This window comes from Vespula vulgaris, chromosome 14 (genome assembly GCF_905475345.1).
Source record: "Vespula vulgaris chromosome 14, iyVesVulg1.1, whole genome shotgun sequence".
In the NCBI taxonomy this organism is placed as follows: domain Eukaryota; kingdom Metazoa; phylum Arthropoda; class Insecta; order Hymenoptera; family Vespidae; genus Vespula; species Vespula vulgaris.
The window spans coordinates 3,078,514-3,095,481 of record NC_066599.1 but is presented as its reverse complement, the minus strand read 5'-3'; the positions used below and the strand labels follow the sequence as shown (position 1 = coordinate 3,095,481).

The 16,968-nt window shown below is 29.2% G+C and overlaps 3 protein-coding genes across 4 annotated transcripts; 1 reads left to right on the top strand and 2 right to left on the bottom strand.

The window, feature by feature from the left end:
- Positions 1-161: 161 nt before the first annotated feature.
- Positions 162-6,038, bottom strand: LOC127069077 (uncharacterized). Of its 2 annotated transcripts, none has more exons than XM_051005760.1 (4): positions 5,516-6,038; positions 2,435-2,527; positions 1,555-1,836; positions 162-1,386 (listed from the first exon to the last, which is right to left on the bottom strand). In XM_051005760.1, exons 1-4 carry the CDS (start codon positions 5,637-5,639, stop codon positions 1,082-1,084), a joined length of 804 nt encoding a protein of 267 aa, XP_050861717.1. In that variant the 5' UTR covers positions 5,640-6,038; the 3' UTR covers positions 162-1,081. The 2 variants fall into 2 exon arrangements, with proteins under 2 accessions (XP_050861717.1, XP_050861716.1); XM_051005759.1 differs by lacking the exon at positions 5,516-6,038 and adding an exon at positions 2,933-3,422.
- A 3,250-nt stretch (positions 6,039-9,288) lies between these two features.
- LOC127069078 (protein takeout-like) lies at positions 9,289-10,526 on the bottom strand. Its single transcript, XM_051005761.1, has 3 exons — positions 10,433-10,526; positions 9,906-10,146; positions 9,289-9,768 (listed from the first exon to the last, which is right to left on the bottom strand). The coding sequence occupies exons 1-3, from the start codon at positions 10,518-10,520 to the stop codon at positions 9,327-9,329; spliced, it is 771 nt and encodes a 256-aa protein (XP_050861718.1). The 5' UTR covers positions 10,521-10,526; the 3' UTR covers positions 9,289-9,326.
- A 542-nt stretch (positions 10,527-11,068) lies between these two features.
- LOC127069075 (uncharacterized) lies at positions 11,069-16,843 on the top strand. The gene is made up of 5 exons (XM_051005757.1): positions 11,069-13,015; positions 13,101-13,355; positions 13,524-13,650; positions 14,232-14,387; positions 15,299-16,843. The coding sequence occupies exons 1-5, from the start codon at positions 11,780-11,782 to the stop codon at positions 15,421-15,423; spliced, it is 1,899 nt and encodes a 632-aa protein (XP_050861714.1). The 5' UTR covers positions 11,069-11,779; the 3' UTR covers positions 15,424-16,843.
- The last annotated feature ends 125 nt before the right edge of the window (positions 16,844-16,968 follow it).

The window sequence follows — 16,968 nt, the reverse complement described above, 5'->3', positions numbered from 1 at the left end:
AGAGAGAGAGAGAGAGAGAGAGTCAATATCCTATTATTTCGAGTAAACATAGGACGATGAGTAAACAGTATTTACGGATAGAATTTCGAAACTTCATTTATATATATCTATTTTTCTTCCATTGTTATTTATTTCATTTAAATATTTCATTTGTACGATCGTTGCTTTTCATCGACTTTATTTATTCAGATTTATTTCTATGTACAAAGTTTCCTTTTTAATAATATAATAAATGTATATGTATATATAGATAATGTAAATGCTATCACAAGTAAGTTAAACAAAAAAAAAAAATATCTTAAGATTAATACATGAAAGTTATTCAAGTTTTTTTTTTTTTTTACTTTGGATTTTATGGTTGGTTTTTTTTTTTTTTACTGCCTTCTATGAAAAACTATGTACAAGTTGGACGACAAATTTGTGGAAACGTGAGATCGATAAAATTTTTGATGTTTAGATCGAATATGAATCGACGAAACGATTGAACGTTACGTATGTATATGTACACGTATGCGTATTAGAGATCCATATGATTTTATATAAAACATTATTCTACGATGCTATCCGATTTAAAAAAAAAAAAAAATAAAGCATATATATATATATTTGTTTTAGTCTGTTTTGTATAGTCTGTTTTTTTCTTTTTTCTTTTTTCTTTTTTTAATTTTTATTTTTTGATAACGAACAGCTTTCGAAACACACGAAAGTTCGTTCGTTAATAAATTTAGTATTATTTTTTCAATATCGAATAGAATCATCCTGCACATGTCGTATCCTTGAAAAGAACGCATGCGAGTTTATAATATATACATATAAAATCATTAAATAAAGAAAGAAAAGAGAAAGAAATGCCAATTAATTTGGAAACTTTAAGTTCTTTTTTGAATGTAATATTTAAAGAAGAACGTACTGGTATTATCTCACACGCACGTTATTCATAAAAATAATAAAAATAATTATTCGATATTAGTAAGCCTTTCGATTTTTTTATTTTTAATTTTTTAATTCTTTTTCTTTCCTTCCTTCTCTTTCTTTTAATCTCCTTTGTTATAATAATATTGAAATATTCAATTATCATAAACTATACGTCACGTAGCCAAACTTTGAGTGGTATCTTCCTAAAGGCCGTATTAAGGAATGATAGGAAGTGTTTGGCAATGCTACTGCTCGCAGCCGGTCTCATTTCTTCAATTATCTCTTTCGCATTTTGATTGAGAAACTGATTCATCGCTTGGCCAATCACGTTGTCGCCATTTAATTCGTCGATTATACGAAATCTTGCACGGCCAAGACTAAAATCTATCAGTAATCTGGTAAGTCCCATGTAACGTATACCATCTCGAATTTCTATGGCTCCTTGTGCACGTGCTATTGCCGCTACGTCACCTAATAAATCGATATAATACGATCATTATAATTATTATTATCATTATCATCATTATTATTATTATTGAAATGTTTTCGGTGGAAAATGGTTGTAGGGTGGAATCGGGTAGGAATTGGAAGATGAAATTTTCTCATTTTTCGTATGCATTTTTTTTTTCTTTTCCTTACCGAAAAGTGCCCAAAAATCACCATGACTCTTAATGGGAAACAAAAGAACGTTCCCAGCTACCTCGTAACGACCCTGTAACTCGACCTTAGGAATAGTTAGATGAAGATCGATCCTCAAAGTGTTCAAATCCACTCGGACTTTCGTCATATTATAATTGCCAGCACCTAGGACTGTGATGTTTGAAAAAAGTGCACTAACTCTAACTGCACCTTGCCCATTTTCCATACCCAATTCTGGTATCGTTAATGGCTCGATCGGTGGCAAATCCAACTCCGGAATTCCTGGGTATTTGGAGAGAAAAAAAAAGAGAAAATAAAGAAAGAGAGAGAAAGAGAGAAATGAAACAAGAAAGTTAACGATCGATGATAATTCTGTAATATTCCGTTTGGGTTTTGCATGAGTGCTTTTAAAATTAAATATCAACTTTTTATTTCTTTTTCTTTTTTCTTTTTTTTTTTTTTTTTGCTCTTATGGAAGCACTGTCTTGTTGACCGATGATGATTGATAGATTATGACATATTAATACTGAATTTCATCATCTTTGGAAAGATTAAGGAAAATTCTAAGGAAGTTGCGCGTTTACGTAATATTTAATATGAAATAAAACGACGTATTATTGTTCATCTTTTAATATGTCCGGGTGTATCATTAATTACTATAATAGAAAAAGAGATTATCCAGTATTATATAAATGTCTATTTTAATATACTGTCGCCATTAATAGCAACTTATTAATCCTTTCGCGCAGGGATTGCAACGTAAATTCATGGTACTTTCGATTGTAAGGTTACGTTAAAAAGAAGAAAGAAAAAACAGAGTTTCATGAATATCGAAGTTTCTTAGGAGTGGCGTTAAGTAAACCTTTTTATACCACCTCACCTTTCACCAAATAAGGCTTCAGATGGTTCAACGTTTTCGTCACGCATACCTCAAATTTGGGATCCTTTCGTGAACATGGTAATATGTATTCCGCTGCAAAGAACAAAATTTACTTTTTATTATTATTCATTTTTTTTTTTTTTTAATAATTATTCGACCGTAATCGAACTTTGTGAATTTGTTAAATCAACGTATGTAAATAAAAATAAGAGTAATATTTTCTTTTTCTCTCTCTCTTTTCTTTTTTTTTCTTTTCATAGATCATACGTTCGGGCAGAAATTAAATGTACTGGAAATCAGGTTACTGAACGATCGCAGATAGATAGAAGAAAGGAGAGAAGGGAGAGAGGGACGAAAAAGAAAAGAAATTGTAAGCTTGTCACGCAAGTAATTCAGGACCTTTGCCTTTTTCCCTCTGTCCTTACGCAATCACACTCTCACTTTCTTCGAAGACCCTCGCGTATATAATAGCTTCTCAAAGGACTTGGACAAACTTACTATGATATATTACGACTACGTGATTCTTCATTTCTTCGTAGAAAAGATGTAATTCTAAACGTACGATCGGTTTGAAACTATTTCGATCCTTTCTTCTCTTTCTACTTGTCTTTCTTTTTTTCTTTTTTATAAAATTTAAATCGATGAAACAATTCGAATTTTCCCGCCCATGGTCGAAGTCCATCGATACTCTTCTCGATACTCTTCTTATCCAATTTCAATTTCCTCTCACGTATTTACGTGTATAGTTTCACCGACGATCAATCCAAGGTCATATTCAAGGTATTGCCAATATGCCAATCATTTTTTTTTCCTCGTCTCGAGTTCGTCTCGAATTTATACTGTGCGATTTACGACGTTGATCGATAAGATCGATCGGGTCGAGCTAATGTCTTGACACTCACGAGTATCTCACTCTCACTCTCACTCTCTCTCTATTTTTTTTTTTTTTTTATATTTCTTTTTCTCGATCTTGCAAGGTTTGCATCGATCAATTTGATCGAGCGAAAAGAAAACGAAAAAGAAAAAAAAAAAGAAGAAAAAATAAAAAGAAACAGAAACGATAAAAGATTAAACTCATGGAAATAAATTAAAAAGATAGAAAGTATTTAATACAAACTATGATCGACATACGATTCACGTTTTCGCGTCTATCAACAATGACACGTATATACATGTATCAGTTGCATTATCCCTTTTTTTTACCCATTTATGTATATTTTCGTTATTACGTAGTATTACGTGATCCATTGGAATCCATAATTACAGATGCGTCATTGCCACGACGATGATTGCATTATCACTTTCACTTGGTACTGTGTCTCGTTCGCACGTTCGAATTCGGTAATTCTTTTTCTTTTTTTCTTTTTTCCTTTCTTTCTTTTTTCTTTCATACGAACAATTAGATCGATCATCGTTGAAATTCGTTCGAGATGTCGATAACAAAACCGATTCACGATTCATTTATACGTGTATTATAGATCACTGAGAAAAAAATTGAAAAACAAGAAACTGTAATCGGAGTTTGGTCGATTTTTTTTTTTTTTTGAAATTATAAATAAATCAATAAAAGATAATTGCAAAAATCTATCTACGATCTAAGATGAATTTTGTTTTTCGATCAGCAAAGTTTGAAGAAAGGTGTCTACGCTTTTGCAAGTAACAAATACTCTTACGTTGTAACGAGTTGAGTTTATGAGCAGGCTCGGTACTTTCTCCGAGCGATCGACGATCCTCCGCATAGAATATTACGTAATCTCTGACATAACCATAGCCACGCCATCGAGAGTCGTTACGCCATGTTCCATTATGCCACATTATATCGACGAGTAACAATGCGTCCGATGTAATTCGACCCACGTTACGATCAACCAACCGAAATCCTCAATTCGTTCTTTCCCGATCGATAAACCTCGAGAAACGACCTAGAATCGAGCTTGACCTACATAATTATATTAATTCATTAAACCTTCTATCGATCGATCGATCATTTTTATCGAATTTGATTTATCAGATACAATCTCCTCAAATACAATATCCCGTTCATTTTTAATCAATGATTTTTATATTATGAAATAAAAATCGATTGTTATACAAAAATATTAATTATAATTTAAAAATATAATTAAATAAAAATAATTAAAATTAAAACACACACACACAGACACATGTATATATATGTATAAAAATTTGATATTATCATAAGAAACTTTTTGTTCGTGTAAATAAATTCAATACTTGTTATGTTATATCCCAATTTTTATATATATATATATATTAAGTAATGAAGAAAAAAGAAAGAGAAAAGAAAAACGTAATGGTTAATTATTATGTGATAATTATTGTGTATAATGAAATTAATTCGTAACGTTGAATAAAATCTTTAACGAATTAACATTTCAATATGAACGGTCATTCATGAAACGTAATAAGATTTGATTACGAGATCGCACGCCGTACGATTATATCCCACGTAAGGAAATAAAGCCTTCTCTCTTCCTAGTTTCAATCGAGACTATCTATCGTACGTTGTAGAAACGTGTGAGACTCTACGAGGATGCTGAAACAAACAAACTTTCACCGATTCCTTCCGAAGTTACTATTACCTAAGACCCATAATATTCTCTAGGGAAAAATGATCTATTACAAAAATGATTGAACGTAAGATCTACAAAAAAAAAAAAATTGCTAAATATATACATATATTTTGTTTTAACCATATACAATGGCAAATTTATGCACAGGTTGTAAAGATTGTCGGTTCGGGCCCTATATATAAAAACCAGAACCCTCATACGACAATATAAAACAATTTTTATTACAATATAATATTATATGATATAAAATTTATAATATCATAATTTTATATAATATAATAAATTTAATTTAATAAATAATTTGGTGCTTTATCGATACATAATTTTTATTTTTATACTTGCCAGTATATAGTCAATGTATTTCTCGTGTCATCATTTAAATGATAGATTTGATTTTAATGGGATCCAAACAAAAAAAAGAACTACAAGGTCTTAATTAAAGGTTAAATCCGTCAATGTACAATGTTAGAGTATGTATAAATCTTACGAGTAACAAAATCTGGCTCGTTCAGTCCTGGATCATCCGATTTGAAATCCTGACAGATGATCGATCCATGAAACACAAAGGTTAGCAGTACGATGACATTTATCACGTTCTTCAAACGAATCATTTCGATAACTTGGTACCCTTGATCTAATCGAAGATTTCCAAACTATCAAAACTACAAATTTCTCTCTCTCTCTCTCTCTCTTGTCTTTTTTCTTTCTTATATACACTTTTTCTTGATGATAACTAAAACTCGCAAGTGAATCTTAATTTAGAAAAAAAAAAAAATACGTTCGCGTTATAACTGGTTTTGATCGATCAAGACATTTTTTTTTCATTCGCGATAATGAAAACTCGAAAGGGTAGAATAGGTTTCAATGGGGGGGAAGAAAAAAAAAGAAAGAAAAAGTATAAAAATAAAACGAATTGGAATTTTAGAAAGGACAATTATATGAAAAGTGGTGATCGGAAATGGACCAGGTGAGTATCTAGTTGGCTGCTTTACGATATACTAAAGACGGTTCCCCTTCATATTCTGGCTTATATGCGAGAACCCCCTACTCTTAATACTACTCCGACTTTACAACTCACGAGTTTAAGAGCTTCGTTCGTTACCGTCTCTCCTTCACTATTTTCTTCCGTTAAAAATAAGCATCGCACGCATTAATCATCGCGCTCACACTTTTTTCTCATACCTCGCGATAAATTTTCTCATACCTCGCGAAAAATTTTTCTATATCGAGTAAATGCCTGACTTTATTTGATCTATTTATCTAATCAAATTCTTTTTCTTTCTTTTCTTCTTTCTTTCTTTTTTTTTTCTTTTCTTTTTTTTTCCTATGGTTTTATATATGCAGACATGATCATTCGAAGATTGTACAGATCATGGAAATAATCATGATTTTTTAGTCTGTAGATATTTATAATATTTTTTTTTAAATATTTATAAGCATTTTTACAATTATCCTATTCCTATAGTTTTAACTATCGAGTGGTCTCATATAATCTTATAATATTTCTCAAAAAATTATTTACGATTAATAATAATAAGTTATGTTGAAGTATCTTGAAATGAATGAAAACTTAGATTCGATATGATCATGATCCTTTGAATTTACACGTGTCATTGTGATTAGTAATATCTTTACAATTTGTTATATTTACGAGCTCGTTATCGACCGATTTATAAAAGAAATTTTTCGAAGGATTATTAAAAAAAGAAAAGAAAAGAAGAACGAGAAATAATTGATGCTTATATGAGAAAAATTATATGATTAAAATTGTATAAAAAATTAATGATAATATAGTTCGTGTACACCTTAAGAACACTTAGCAATATACATACACAAGTATACAATGAGATTTTATCTTATATAAAACTCTTTTTTATTTAATATGATGTTCGATATGAAGTATTAATGAGGCGGAAAAATAATTTTTTCTATATATGAATCATATAGTTATTATATTTGAAACATATTAATTAGATCATTACCATTTATCTATACGTACTTACATATTACATGTTTCTTTTAAATAACAAATTTAATTTGTTGTTTGATCTAATTTGTTATTGTTGGCAAACTCTCATGATCTCTCGAACTTATTTTCTTTTATTATATGTTAATGAATAACTAGTTTCCTTTTATGTAAAAATTCATCAATTGTCTTTTATTAAATGACAGTCGGTTTAATAATTAAAGTTTTCACGAAAGATAAACAAGATAAATAGTTTTTCTTGTTATTTATTTATTTTTTTCTTCTTCTTCCTCCTCTTTCTTTTTTTTTTTATTTTCTAATTATCAAAACGTAATATCGAAAAGAATTAAATTGCAATAATTCGAGCATTTATTCAACGAGAAAAGATTCATTGTTAAATCAATACGATGCTTTTTGAAATACGTATATTAGTCGGCCATGAATTTTGAACGACCCATTGTCTATCCAAATTTGTCCTGCGTGACGTTCCATTATTTATAATCATCGTCATTGTTATCTTTGCAAATTATTCTTGACTTTCTTGAATCGTATAAGAGTAAACTCTTCCTGTTTTCCTGTTTTCTAAGTTCTCGTAATCAGTATTGAAAAGTCTGTAATTGTAAATCCTTTTTTTTTTTTTTTTTTCCTTAACGAACATCGAATATAATAACTATAGAATAGTAGAGTATTTTTTCCTTTTCTTTTTTCTTTTTTTTTTAATATCTTACAAAAGTTCAAACATGGTTTTCCATGAATAAAAGAAACGTGTAGATCGTTAGTCATCCTAATAAAGTCAACACAAAGGCGAAGATCATCGTACGAAAGTTATTAGAGATGCATTGCATGTTTCTATTCGTAGTATAATATATCGTATCTTCTTCAGTATACAGTATTACAATATATGTATGATGAGTATAAAGAAAGAGAAAGAGAGAGAGAGAGAGAGACACGAAGGTCTTTGTAAAAGTCAAACAAAGTTCCTCGAAAACGTTCGTTTTGCAATACTCGTAATATAAAGCCATTAGATTATTATTCCCCTCGTGTAGTCTTCTCAAACGTCGATGACTCGATTTATAAGTTCGTTCGTTAGTGTCATAAGCTATTTATTATATACTATATATGATATATATATGTGTGTGTGTGTGTGTGTTATATAATACGAAATAAGTGTTGCATTTTTAATTTTTATATTTTTCAATCTATATATAATATAAAATATATATATATTTAAATTTTTGTAAATTTTTCTACATATAATAAATTGAAATATAAATATTATATGATATAATATAAAAATATTATCATATTATTATATTCCTGATATATATATGAATATACAATTCAAGATCGTATTCTTAAAAATTAAACATAATTAAATATATGTGTGTGTGTGCGTGCAAGTATATATATAATTTGTTGTGATTTGATAAATAGGTAGATAAAACATTGTTTTATTTCTCGACCATTTTCTCACGATCCTTCTTACAATATTAAAAAAGCTGAATATTGTAGTTATGATTGCTGCAATATACTGCAAAGCCTGTATTTTTCCACATCAATTTCATCGTGTCTTTCTATCCTTTCTCTCTCTCTCTCTCTCTCTCTCTCTCTCTCTCTCTCTCTCTCTCTCTCTCTCTCTCTCTCTCTTTCCTTCTTTATCTCTTCCTTCCTTCAGTTTTTCGACTTCTCAAGAACATTTCCAAATTATGTAAATGACAGTATTTTTTCTATATTTCTACTTTTTTACTTCTTTTTCTTCCTCTTCTTTAAAATATTCCAGCATTTTCAAGGAAGAGTCGAAATTTAATTAAAATATGAATTTGATATATATAAAGTTGTCAGAGTTAATAGGATTGGTTAATTATGCGAGTTTACTATTCGGGAATTCGAGGTATTAAATAGAAGGTCGGTATATCTAATATTCAGCTTAAGTAACATTAATTGTCGTTTTTTTTTTGTGTGAAATATTTATACGTGGTGTTGTTATTATCGTGAAACACGATTACACAAATGTATTCAAGTTTGCATATCATCAGGCGTTTTATAAATAGCACTAGGAAGTTTCTTAATTTTTTTTTCTTTTTTTTTATCTCATTGATATTTTCTAATATTTGAATGAAACATCGTAACAGAATTTTGAATTAATATTTATTTATTTAAGATTATAAAATATATTCATGTGACGTCAGCCTGTAGAATGATCACCCGTTCTACGAGTACGTCCGAACGAACTTAATTCTCTTTTATTTTTATACATATAACATATATATATATATATATATAATTTGTCATTTTTTACTTATTAAATAAAATAAAATAATAATTTATTAATTTATAATGGTAGCAATGTGTCGATAGGATACTTGGAAAAAATGTTATTCATTATGGTTTTAAATATACCGCTAACAGTTTCCTCCAAAGCAGGTTTAAATTTGACGGCAATTAATTTCCAATTATCATTTAAAAATAAATTCATTACTTCCGCGAGAGTTTTGTCACCGTCGAATAAATTATCTAAATGTAGTTTAACGTTATGTATATTATAATCGACGTACAAATCGTTCACTCGAAAGTGTTCTTGACCGGTTTTAGGTTCATGGTAACGTTGTAATTGAACTTTTAAAAAGAAATCAATGTCGGTTAAATTGGCAGAAGATGATCCATTTCCTGTGATTGGTAACATCAAAATATTTCCGTGCAAACTGTACTTTGAAACCATTTCGAGGCGTGGATTATTTATTTTCAATTTTAATTCATTTTTGTTCACATCGAACCTAACAAATTATTTATCAATTGTTAATTACTAAAATTTTGTTATTATGTATATAATTTATGTTGATATAATTTCATAATTTTATAAATAATCAATTTTATTCGACAATTATCTTTTTCATAATTTCCAGTAACTTACTTGATATTCTTTAGAACGAAATTAATTCCATTGTAAATTTTGATATCAGTGAAAGAAGAGGTTATAGAACTTGAACCAGTTGTTTGATTGAAATCTAGTCGATCGATGTGTAATGGTTCGCAAGGAGGTATATTAAAATCTGGAATTCCTTCTTTCAGATATGGTTTTATATGTTCCATACTGCTTTTCATACATCTGTTCCAATTTGGATCACTCCGGTGACATATTTTGAAGAAAGGTGCTATAAAATCAATTGATAATCAAACTTAAATAGATATAACGATTCAACGATACTTTGTTCTTGATAATAATGGCACGTTCGTTGTTCCACATACTTTTATGGTGCACACACTTACGTGACACCAAAATAGGATCTGAGTCACACTCTATAATACGATCTAAAGAGTGATCTAATACTTTAGAAATTTCATTTAAATCTCATCGTCTTTAAGTTTATCTATTTTATCTGTTTGTTCAAAAAGAAAAAGAAAGAAAAGAAAAAAATTTCTTTTCTGTTATATACTCACGTAAGTTTGGTACGTATTCTTCAGATTGTACAAAATTCAACACTACGTTCAACAGGAACGTCAAAAATAATATCGAATTCTTTTTCATGGTGATTGCAACGAGAGTTCTGAACGAAATGACTCTCTTTGCTCCTTCGAAATCGAGCACGTAAAATGCTGACGAGAATTAGTTGACCTGTAATCGTTCGCCGAGTAATGAAAATTTTCTGTAAGAATTTCATACATATTTGCATTTCATCACTTTTATTCGTATGAACTCATTTGAGAGGCACGTTTGAAAACAAGCAAATCCTAAAAAGAAGAAAGAAAGAAAGAAAGAAAGAAAGAACCAGACATTTTTATTCATCTAGTAATTCACCTTCTACTGAATTAACTAGACATTATTAGAAAACTCGATCGATAACCTTGTTCTCTATATCGTAATTAAGTACTGCATAACTTTCTTCTATTTTTTCTTTTTCTTTTCTTTTTTTTTTTTTTTAACCACGTTTTATTTACATCTATTCATTTAACAATTAGCAACTAATATTTATTTGTTAAAAACGATAGAGACACGTTAGAAAAAGAAAACTTTTTTATCATTTCTTTCTTTTTTTTTATATTTCTTTTCTTTTAGAAAAGAAGATAAAGGAACCAAACACATTTATTCGACTAGTAATTAATTCTAATAATGAATTAATTATAAACGTTACTATAAAACTCGATCGGTAACCTTGCTCTCTATATCGTAGTCACTGCATGACTTAAGGAAACGATTTCCAAATGATAAAAAGAGAGAATAGTTATCTGACCAAGATCGACATGTCAAGAATGACTTGGTCCATGGCCCAGATCGTATGCCCTTCCACGATCGCCTATAAAAATACCTCGTAGACGTATCGTACACTTGCATTTAGTGTTTATCTATCTATTCGTACGTATTAAAACGTAAACAAAGTCTATAGGTTTTTATTAGACTTTATTATTCGTGTTAAAAAACTCGTCGAAAATTAACAATTGATAATCAATCAAGGATTGAGAGATGTTCCTCGAGAGATCCATCGATCGTTTCGGTTGATCCCGTCGAGAGAACGAGGATTCGTTATCCTAAACCAATCGAATTTATTTGTACGATTATTTCAATAGTTCTAATAATAATCATAATCGTTATAATCGTGCTTATGCTCGTATACAAGCCAGTCTACGTTTGGATAGATTATGATCGAAAATAAATAATAATCGAGAATCGAGAATAATTCAAAGTTCTTAAAAGAAATAACAGCTTTTAATTATATACAAAATATTTGCAAGAGAGAGAGAGAGAGAGAGAGAGAGAGAGAAAGAGAGAAAGAAGAAGAAAGATAAAAGATGTGGAAATATTTGAAAATATTACTAGGATTTTATATGCTAGTTTTAGCAAAGTGTTCGTTATTGGAGATGTCTCAAACGATGTGGGCTAAATTGTTAGCAGGTGGTTTATCGAAAGTTGGCCAATTAGATCCATTGAGAGTTCCAATGGTGAAGGTCGATCAATCGGAAGGTAACACTAGTTACAGGATGATATTAAGAAACATAGAGATATCAGGATTAAACGATTCGACGATAGAAAGTATTCACGTGGCACGTGGAAAATTGAGATCTAATCTGAGCGAATTAGAAGCTGGATATGTAACTTACAGCGATTTAGGTGATCTCGAATCGATCCGATACAAATTTCACACGGTTGTTAATAATATGAGGAAGGATAATAGTGACGATGTTACCACGAGCGAATTTAATTCGTCTCGATCTAACGATGATCGATTTGAAAGGATAACACAGTATCAGCCTCGACATACTGCTTACGAAAAATCAAGTGAAAGTAATTACGGAAGTTACGAGCAACGACGACAAGCTCGTTTCGATGAACGTAGTTATCAAGAACCTCGAGAAAAAATGACCGAATTTACAACAACGGATTCTTCTTACATGAGAAACTTAAAGATTGAAGAGAGAATGGAAACTCATAGGACACCTGATAACTTGAAATATCCCTCGAGCGTTCACGTTATATACGCACAAAGTTTAAAGAACACGAAAACCAATCAAGAGACTTCTAGAAATGATAAAGACGAACCAGATTGTCCTGGTAGTTCTGATTCAAATAAAAGTTCATTTTCAATGCAAGATCATGGAAGTTCTCAAACGTCTGAACAAAATCATGAAGACGTTCATGTTTCAGCTTCAGAAAATAGAGAAATTAAATTGGAACGACCGATTGAAAGATCAAGTACATCGTATTTTACCGAACAACGTAGGAATTACAAAACGAGTGGTAATGTCGATGGAAAATTGCAACAATCGACCGAAAGATCAACTACGTCGTATTTTGCTGATCAACGTAGGGATTATCAAGAAAGTGGTAATGTCGATGGAAAAGTCGAAATAATGTCTCAAAGATCGGACTCGATTAAATCGTCCGATCAAAGATTAGAAAATAGGCCAGGTTACATTGATATAATCTACGCCGATGAGAAAAATTCGAATGGAGTTAAACATTTTGGTAATATGAGATTGCAGGCTAATCGAGAAGCGAAAGTTTATGGATTTGAAGATGTCATGAAGGTTTAAGCATTTGTTGTTGTCATTGTTCTTTTTTTTTTTTTTTTTAATTTATTTATTAAGAAAAATAATTAATATTTATTGATAGGATATTCAAGAGAATGCGAGAATGTTTATTCATAATTTTACTGAGGGTGAATCATTGACGAAGATGAATGATCGTATTAAGAAAGCATTAGAAGAAAAAAGATTAAAAGATCTAGCAAGATACGCAGAAAATTATCAAGAAAAGGAAGGATACTTCGAGGAGGGTATGGAATTGATTTATCATTATGGCGGAATGGGAAATGAATCAAAAGAAATTAGACGTATAAAACGTGCTCATCCGGAAAATGATTCAGAGGTATCTGATATTATTTATTGTAATAATAATAATAAGAATAATAATAATAATTGTTATTATTATTGTTATTGTTATTGTTGTCGTTATCGTTACGATGATCTAATAGTTTAGATCGAAGTAACAGTAGTTGCGTAAAAGATGTATATACAATAAAGTGATTTTCACAAGGACGACGTGATGCACGTGATCATGCGAATACGCGTGCCACTTCTTCGTGTGAAGTCTGAATATATGCTCACAGGAAAAGTGGGAGAGGAGATATTAAGGGGGAATGGATTACTAGCCGGAAATTTCAGTAAGTTTATATAATAATTCTTTTATTTTATTTCACCATTTTTCTTTTTTTTTTCTAAAATAACCTAGATCATATTTAAATAATGTTGTATTAAAAATTTCTTATCGTTATTATTTTGTTATATTTAGATATAATATGAAACTTGATATTTAAGTTGACGGAGTTATATTGAAATTAAAATAAGAGTAATATGAAAATAAGTAAGTTAAAATATATAATTAAATAATTAATATATATTTCATATGAGTGTATATATATATATATATTTGATTGAAAATAATAACTAAAGTATATATGATAATTATGTATAACATATTATACATAAGCATATATGTTCGATATAACGATGTTCGAGATAACATAAATTATTTGACTTGAAATACTCAAAAGTATGAAAATATATTGAAAAAAGAGAAAAAATAAGTAATAAAATTGAAGTAATTATATTCAATTAGATAAAACAGGTCAAATTAAGTATAATCCGTTTAGAATTGATTTCAGTATTAAAGTTTGATATTAATTATTCTTCCTATTAAATTTTCTTCTTTCTTTCCTTTTTTTTTTTTTTTTATTATAAACAGCCGAGCTTCTCGGTGATTTCACGGTTGAATTGAAGAAAGATAAAAACGATTCGATGACAGTACGTGCCACCAGGGCAAAATTAACATCGAAAGATAAAAGAATCGATCTTCAAGGAATGAATGAGGAAGGACCTGTAAAATCTATATTAACTCAAGGTACGTACGGTTACAGTGAAACGAGAAATCTAACAAAACGAAAGTTTGTTGAATCGTTCGTGTTAAGGTATACGTCGATATATTGATTATCAAATGGAAATCCTATATGGTCATGGTTCGTACAACGTACCGCATGAAACGTCTATTACGAGAGCGTAATTACATAATCCCATAGTACTATGTATGTAATACATGCTTTAAATGCCTATGTAGATATTTACCTGTAAATCCTTAAAAGAAGTTTCTTCTTTGATGAACGTGAAATTCACTTCGTCAAGACTTCTCTTAAATGCCTATCTCATAATCTTTTTTTACTTTCAAATGGATAAATTATGATAAATAATTGAAGCATGCGATTTTTAAAAAACTCTAATGGATATTTATTTATAGATATTATTATTATTATTGTTGTTGTTGTATTATTATCTTTTTTTTATATTGATATAAAAAATCTAATATTAGTACAATATATAGTATAGTATATAATACATTAATATTTCGTATTACTAATATCTATTACTAGTATAGTATAATGAGCTTAGTATAATATATTTATTATCTACTAATTATATTACATTAACTAATATACTAATATAGTATATAGATTTAATATTATTATTTAGTATTATAATCATAAATATTTATTACTACTAATATTACATATCTTATGTATATTTATATATTTATATATACACCTGTATATTCATATATATATAGGTATATATATATATATATATATATATATATATATATATGTATGTATATATATGTATATAAACAGAGATGAAAAAAGAAAGGATCGAACGTAAAAGTAAAAGCTTTCGCTTTCATGAGAGATTGACTTAATAATACGGCTTCGTAACGAAGTAAACTCACTTAATCTTTCATTCATGTTTGACTTTCCTCGACAGGTTTAATGGCTGCCGAAGCAGTTGCAGCTATGCTTGCCGATGACTTGACAACCAAGGCTCTCAGCGAGAAAACAGCTGATGCTATGGTATATCGGATGTATAATGATCTTCCAATGATTAATTAATTTGGTGATAGATCTTTTTATTATTATTACATTTTACTCACCATTATTATTATCATTAGCTTATTAATTTTTCTATTAATCTATAATTTTTTAATTGTATCTACCTAATCGTTCGTTCATTTATTTATGTATTTATTTATTTATTTTAATGAAAGCAATCGTGAATTAACAATAATGGCGTCGTAACATCGATGTTGATTAATTTTTAATGAAATTGATCTGCATAACACACTGATGTAAAACCATATATAAACGTCGGCCACAAAATGTCAAAAAAGTTATTTAGATTCAGACATACATATACACATACACACATTTATATTAACTTGCATTTAGTTCAACTTATCTTATTTTTAAATACATTATAGATACGTTAATAATAATATTATCATTATTATAAATTTTTTTACCTAGGTAAAAAAACATTCTTAACGTTAACATCATATCGAGAGAATAAATTCTGTTCTTATTCTAATAAAAGAACTTATCTGCGCGCTTACGTATTTATTTATTAGATATAACAATTAATTGACTTATAGGTATATACATATAATTACGTCCTCCTTAATATGAAAGGAGACACTAACAGTTTGATCGTCAAATCAAATGATATTATCGTCTAATTAGAATTAGCCAAGCGAAACGACATGTATAGTTATTTGAAGAAGGATGAACAGTAGATGTATGACTATCGCAAAGTACATAGAACGTGAAACGTCTTCAACATCTTTTGAAAGCGTATTACGCAGGAAACGATTGCGCAGGTTCGTCGAGAAGGACATTAGTGTGATTAACCTGTATAATACCTGTCAGAGGACAGTGATCATCGTAATTTTCAAAAAATGTCCAAAGACTAATGGAAGAAGAAAAGCTAAAAGGAAAAGGAAGATAATAACAACGTGACAAAAATACGATTTTTAATAACAAATTACATTATTTTTAACAAAATTGTTTATATATTAATTTTTATTTATTTCCTTAATTCTTTCTTTATTTATTTATTCGAAATAATTTAAAGAATAGTATTTTTTAATTCGACAATTCAATCCGGACATATCGTAGGCGAGTTAACGCTTTCGCTGTGGTCTTTACCCCTTTCACGATCGAAGAAAGTTGTAATCTTGGCTCGATGATCTCGCTACTATCGATTTGTCAGGAAAGAAAATTATAGCCTTACAAATTCCACCGACGCGTACTTTTACAGTATGGTAAAAATAGTATACAATAATAATAACGAAGAACGTGATGGTTCTAAGAATGTATCTATCGTTACGAAGAAGAAAATATAATTGGAAAACTTTCTATAATATGCGATGGACAAATAGATTTTATTTTTTTCTTAAAAATATATCTAAAAATGACGATAATGAATCGGTGATCATCCTCAACGATCATCCTCAATTTCTTATATAATTGTTCGATTACCTATAAGTTAATTATTCATTGTTTATTATCTATTTAAAAACATTTTGTCGAAGTAAATAATCGTATTTATTTATTGATGAATACAACGATTAATAATAATATTCATAATATTATATTGCT

Bases quoted from the DNA above. Each gene is read 5' to 3' on its own strand.
- LOC127069077 (XM_051005759.1), bottom strand. From the start codon at position 3,116: ATGGACTTCGACCATGGGCGGGAAAATTCGAATTGTTTCATCGATTTA. The intron at 1,837-2,434 runs GTGAGGTGGTAT...CCAAATACCCAG, and splicing joins GAAGCCTTATTTGGTGAAAG to GAATTCCGGAGTTGGATTTG. The intron at 1,387-1,554 runs GTAAGGAAAAGA...TCGATTTATTAG, and splicing joins TGATTTTTGGGCACTTTTCG to GTGACGTAGCGGCAATAGCA.
- LOC127069078 (XM_051005761.1), bottom strand. From the start codon at position 10,520: ATGAAAAAGAATTCGATATTATTTTTGACGTTCCTGTTGAACGTAGTG. The intron at 10,147-10,432 runs GTGAGTATATAA...TTGATTTTATAG, and splicing joins AGAATACGTACCAAACTTAC to CACCTTTCTTCAAAATATGT. The intron at 9,769-9,905 runs GTAAGTTACTGG...ATAATTTGTTAG, and splicing joins TTCGTTCTAAAGAATATCAA to GTTCGATGTGAACAAAAATG.
- LOC127069075 (XM_051005757.1), top strand. From the start codon at position 11,780: ATGTGGAAATATTTGAAAATATTACTAGGATTTTATATGCTAGTTTTA. The intron at 13,651-14,231 runs GTAAGTTTATAT...TATTATAAACAG, and splicing joins ATTACTAGCCGGAAATTTCA to CCGAGCTTCTCGGTGATTTC. The intron at 14,388-15,298 runs GTACGTACGGTT...TTTCCTCGACAG, and splicing joins AAAATCTATATTAACTCAAG to GTTTAATGGCTGCCGAAGCA.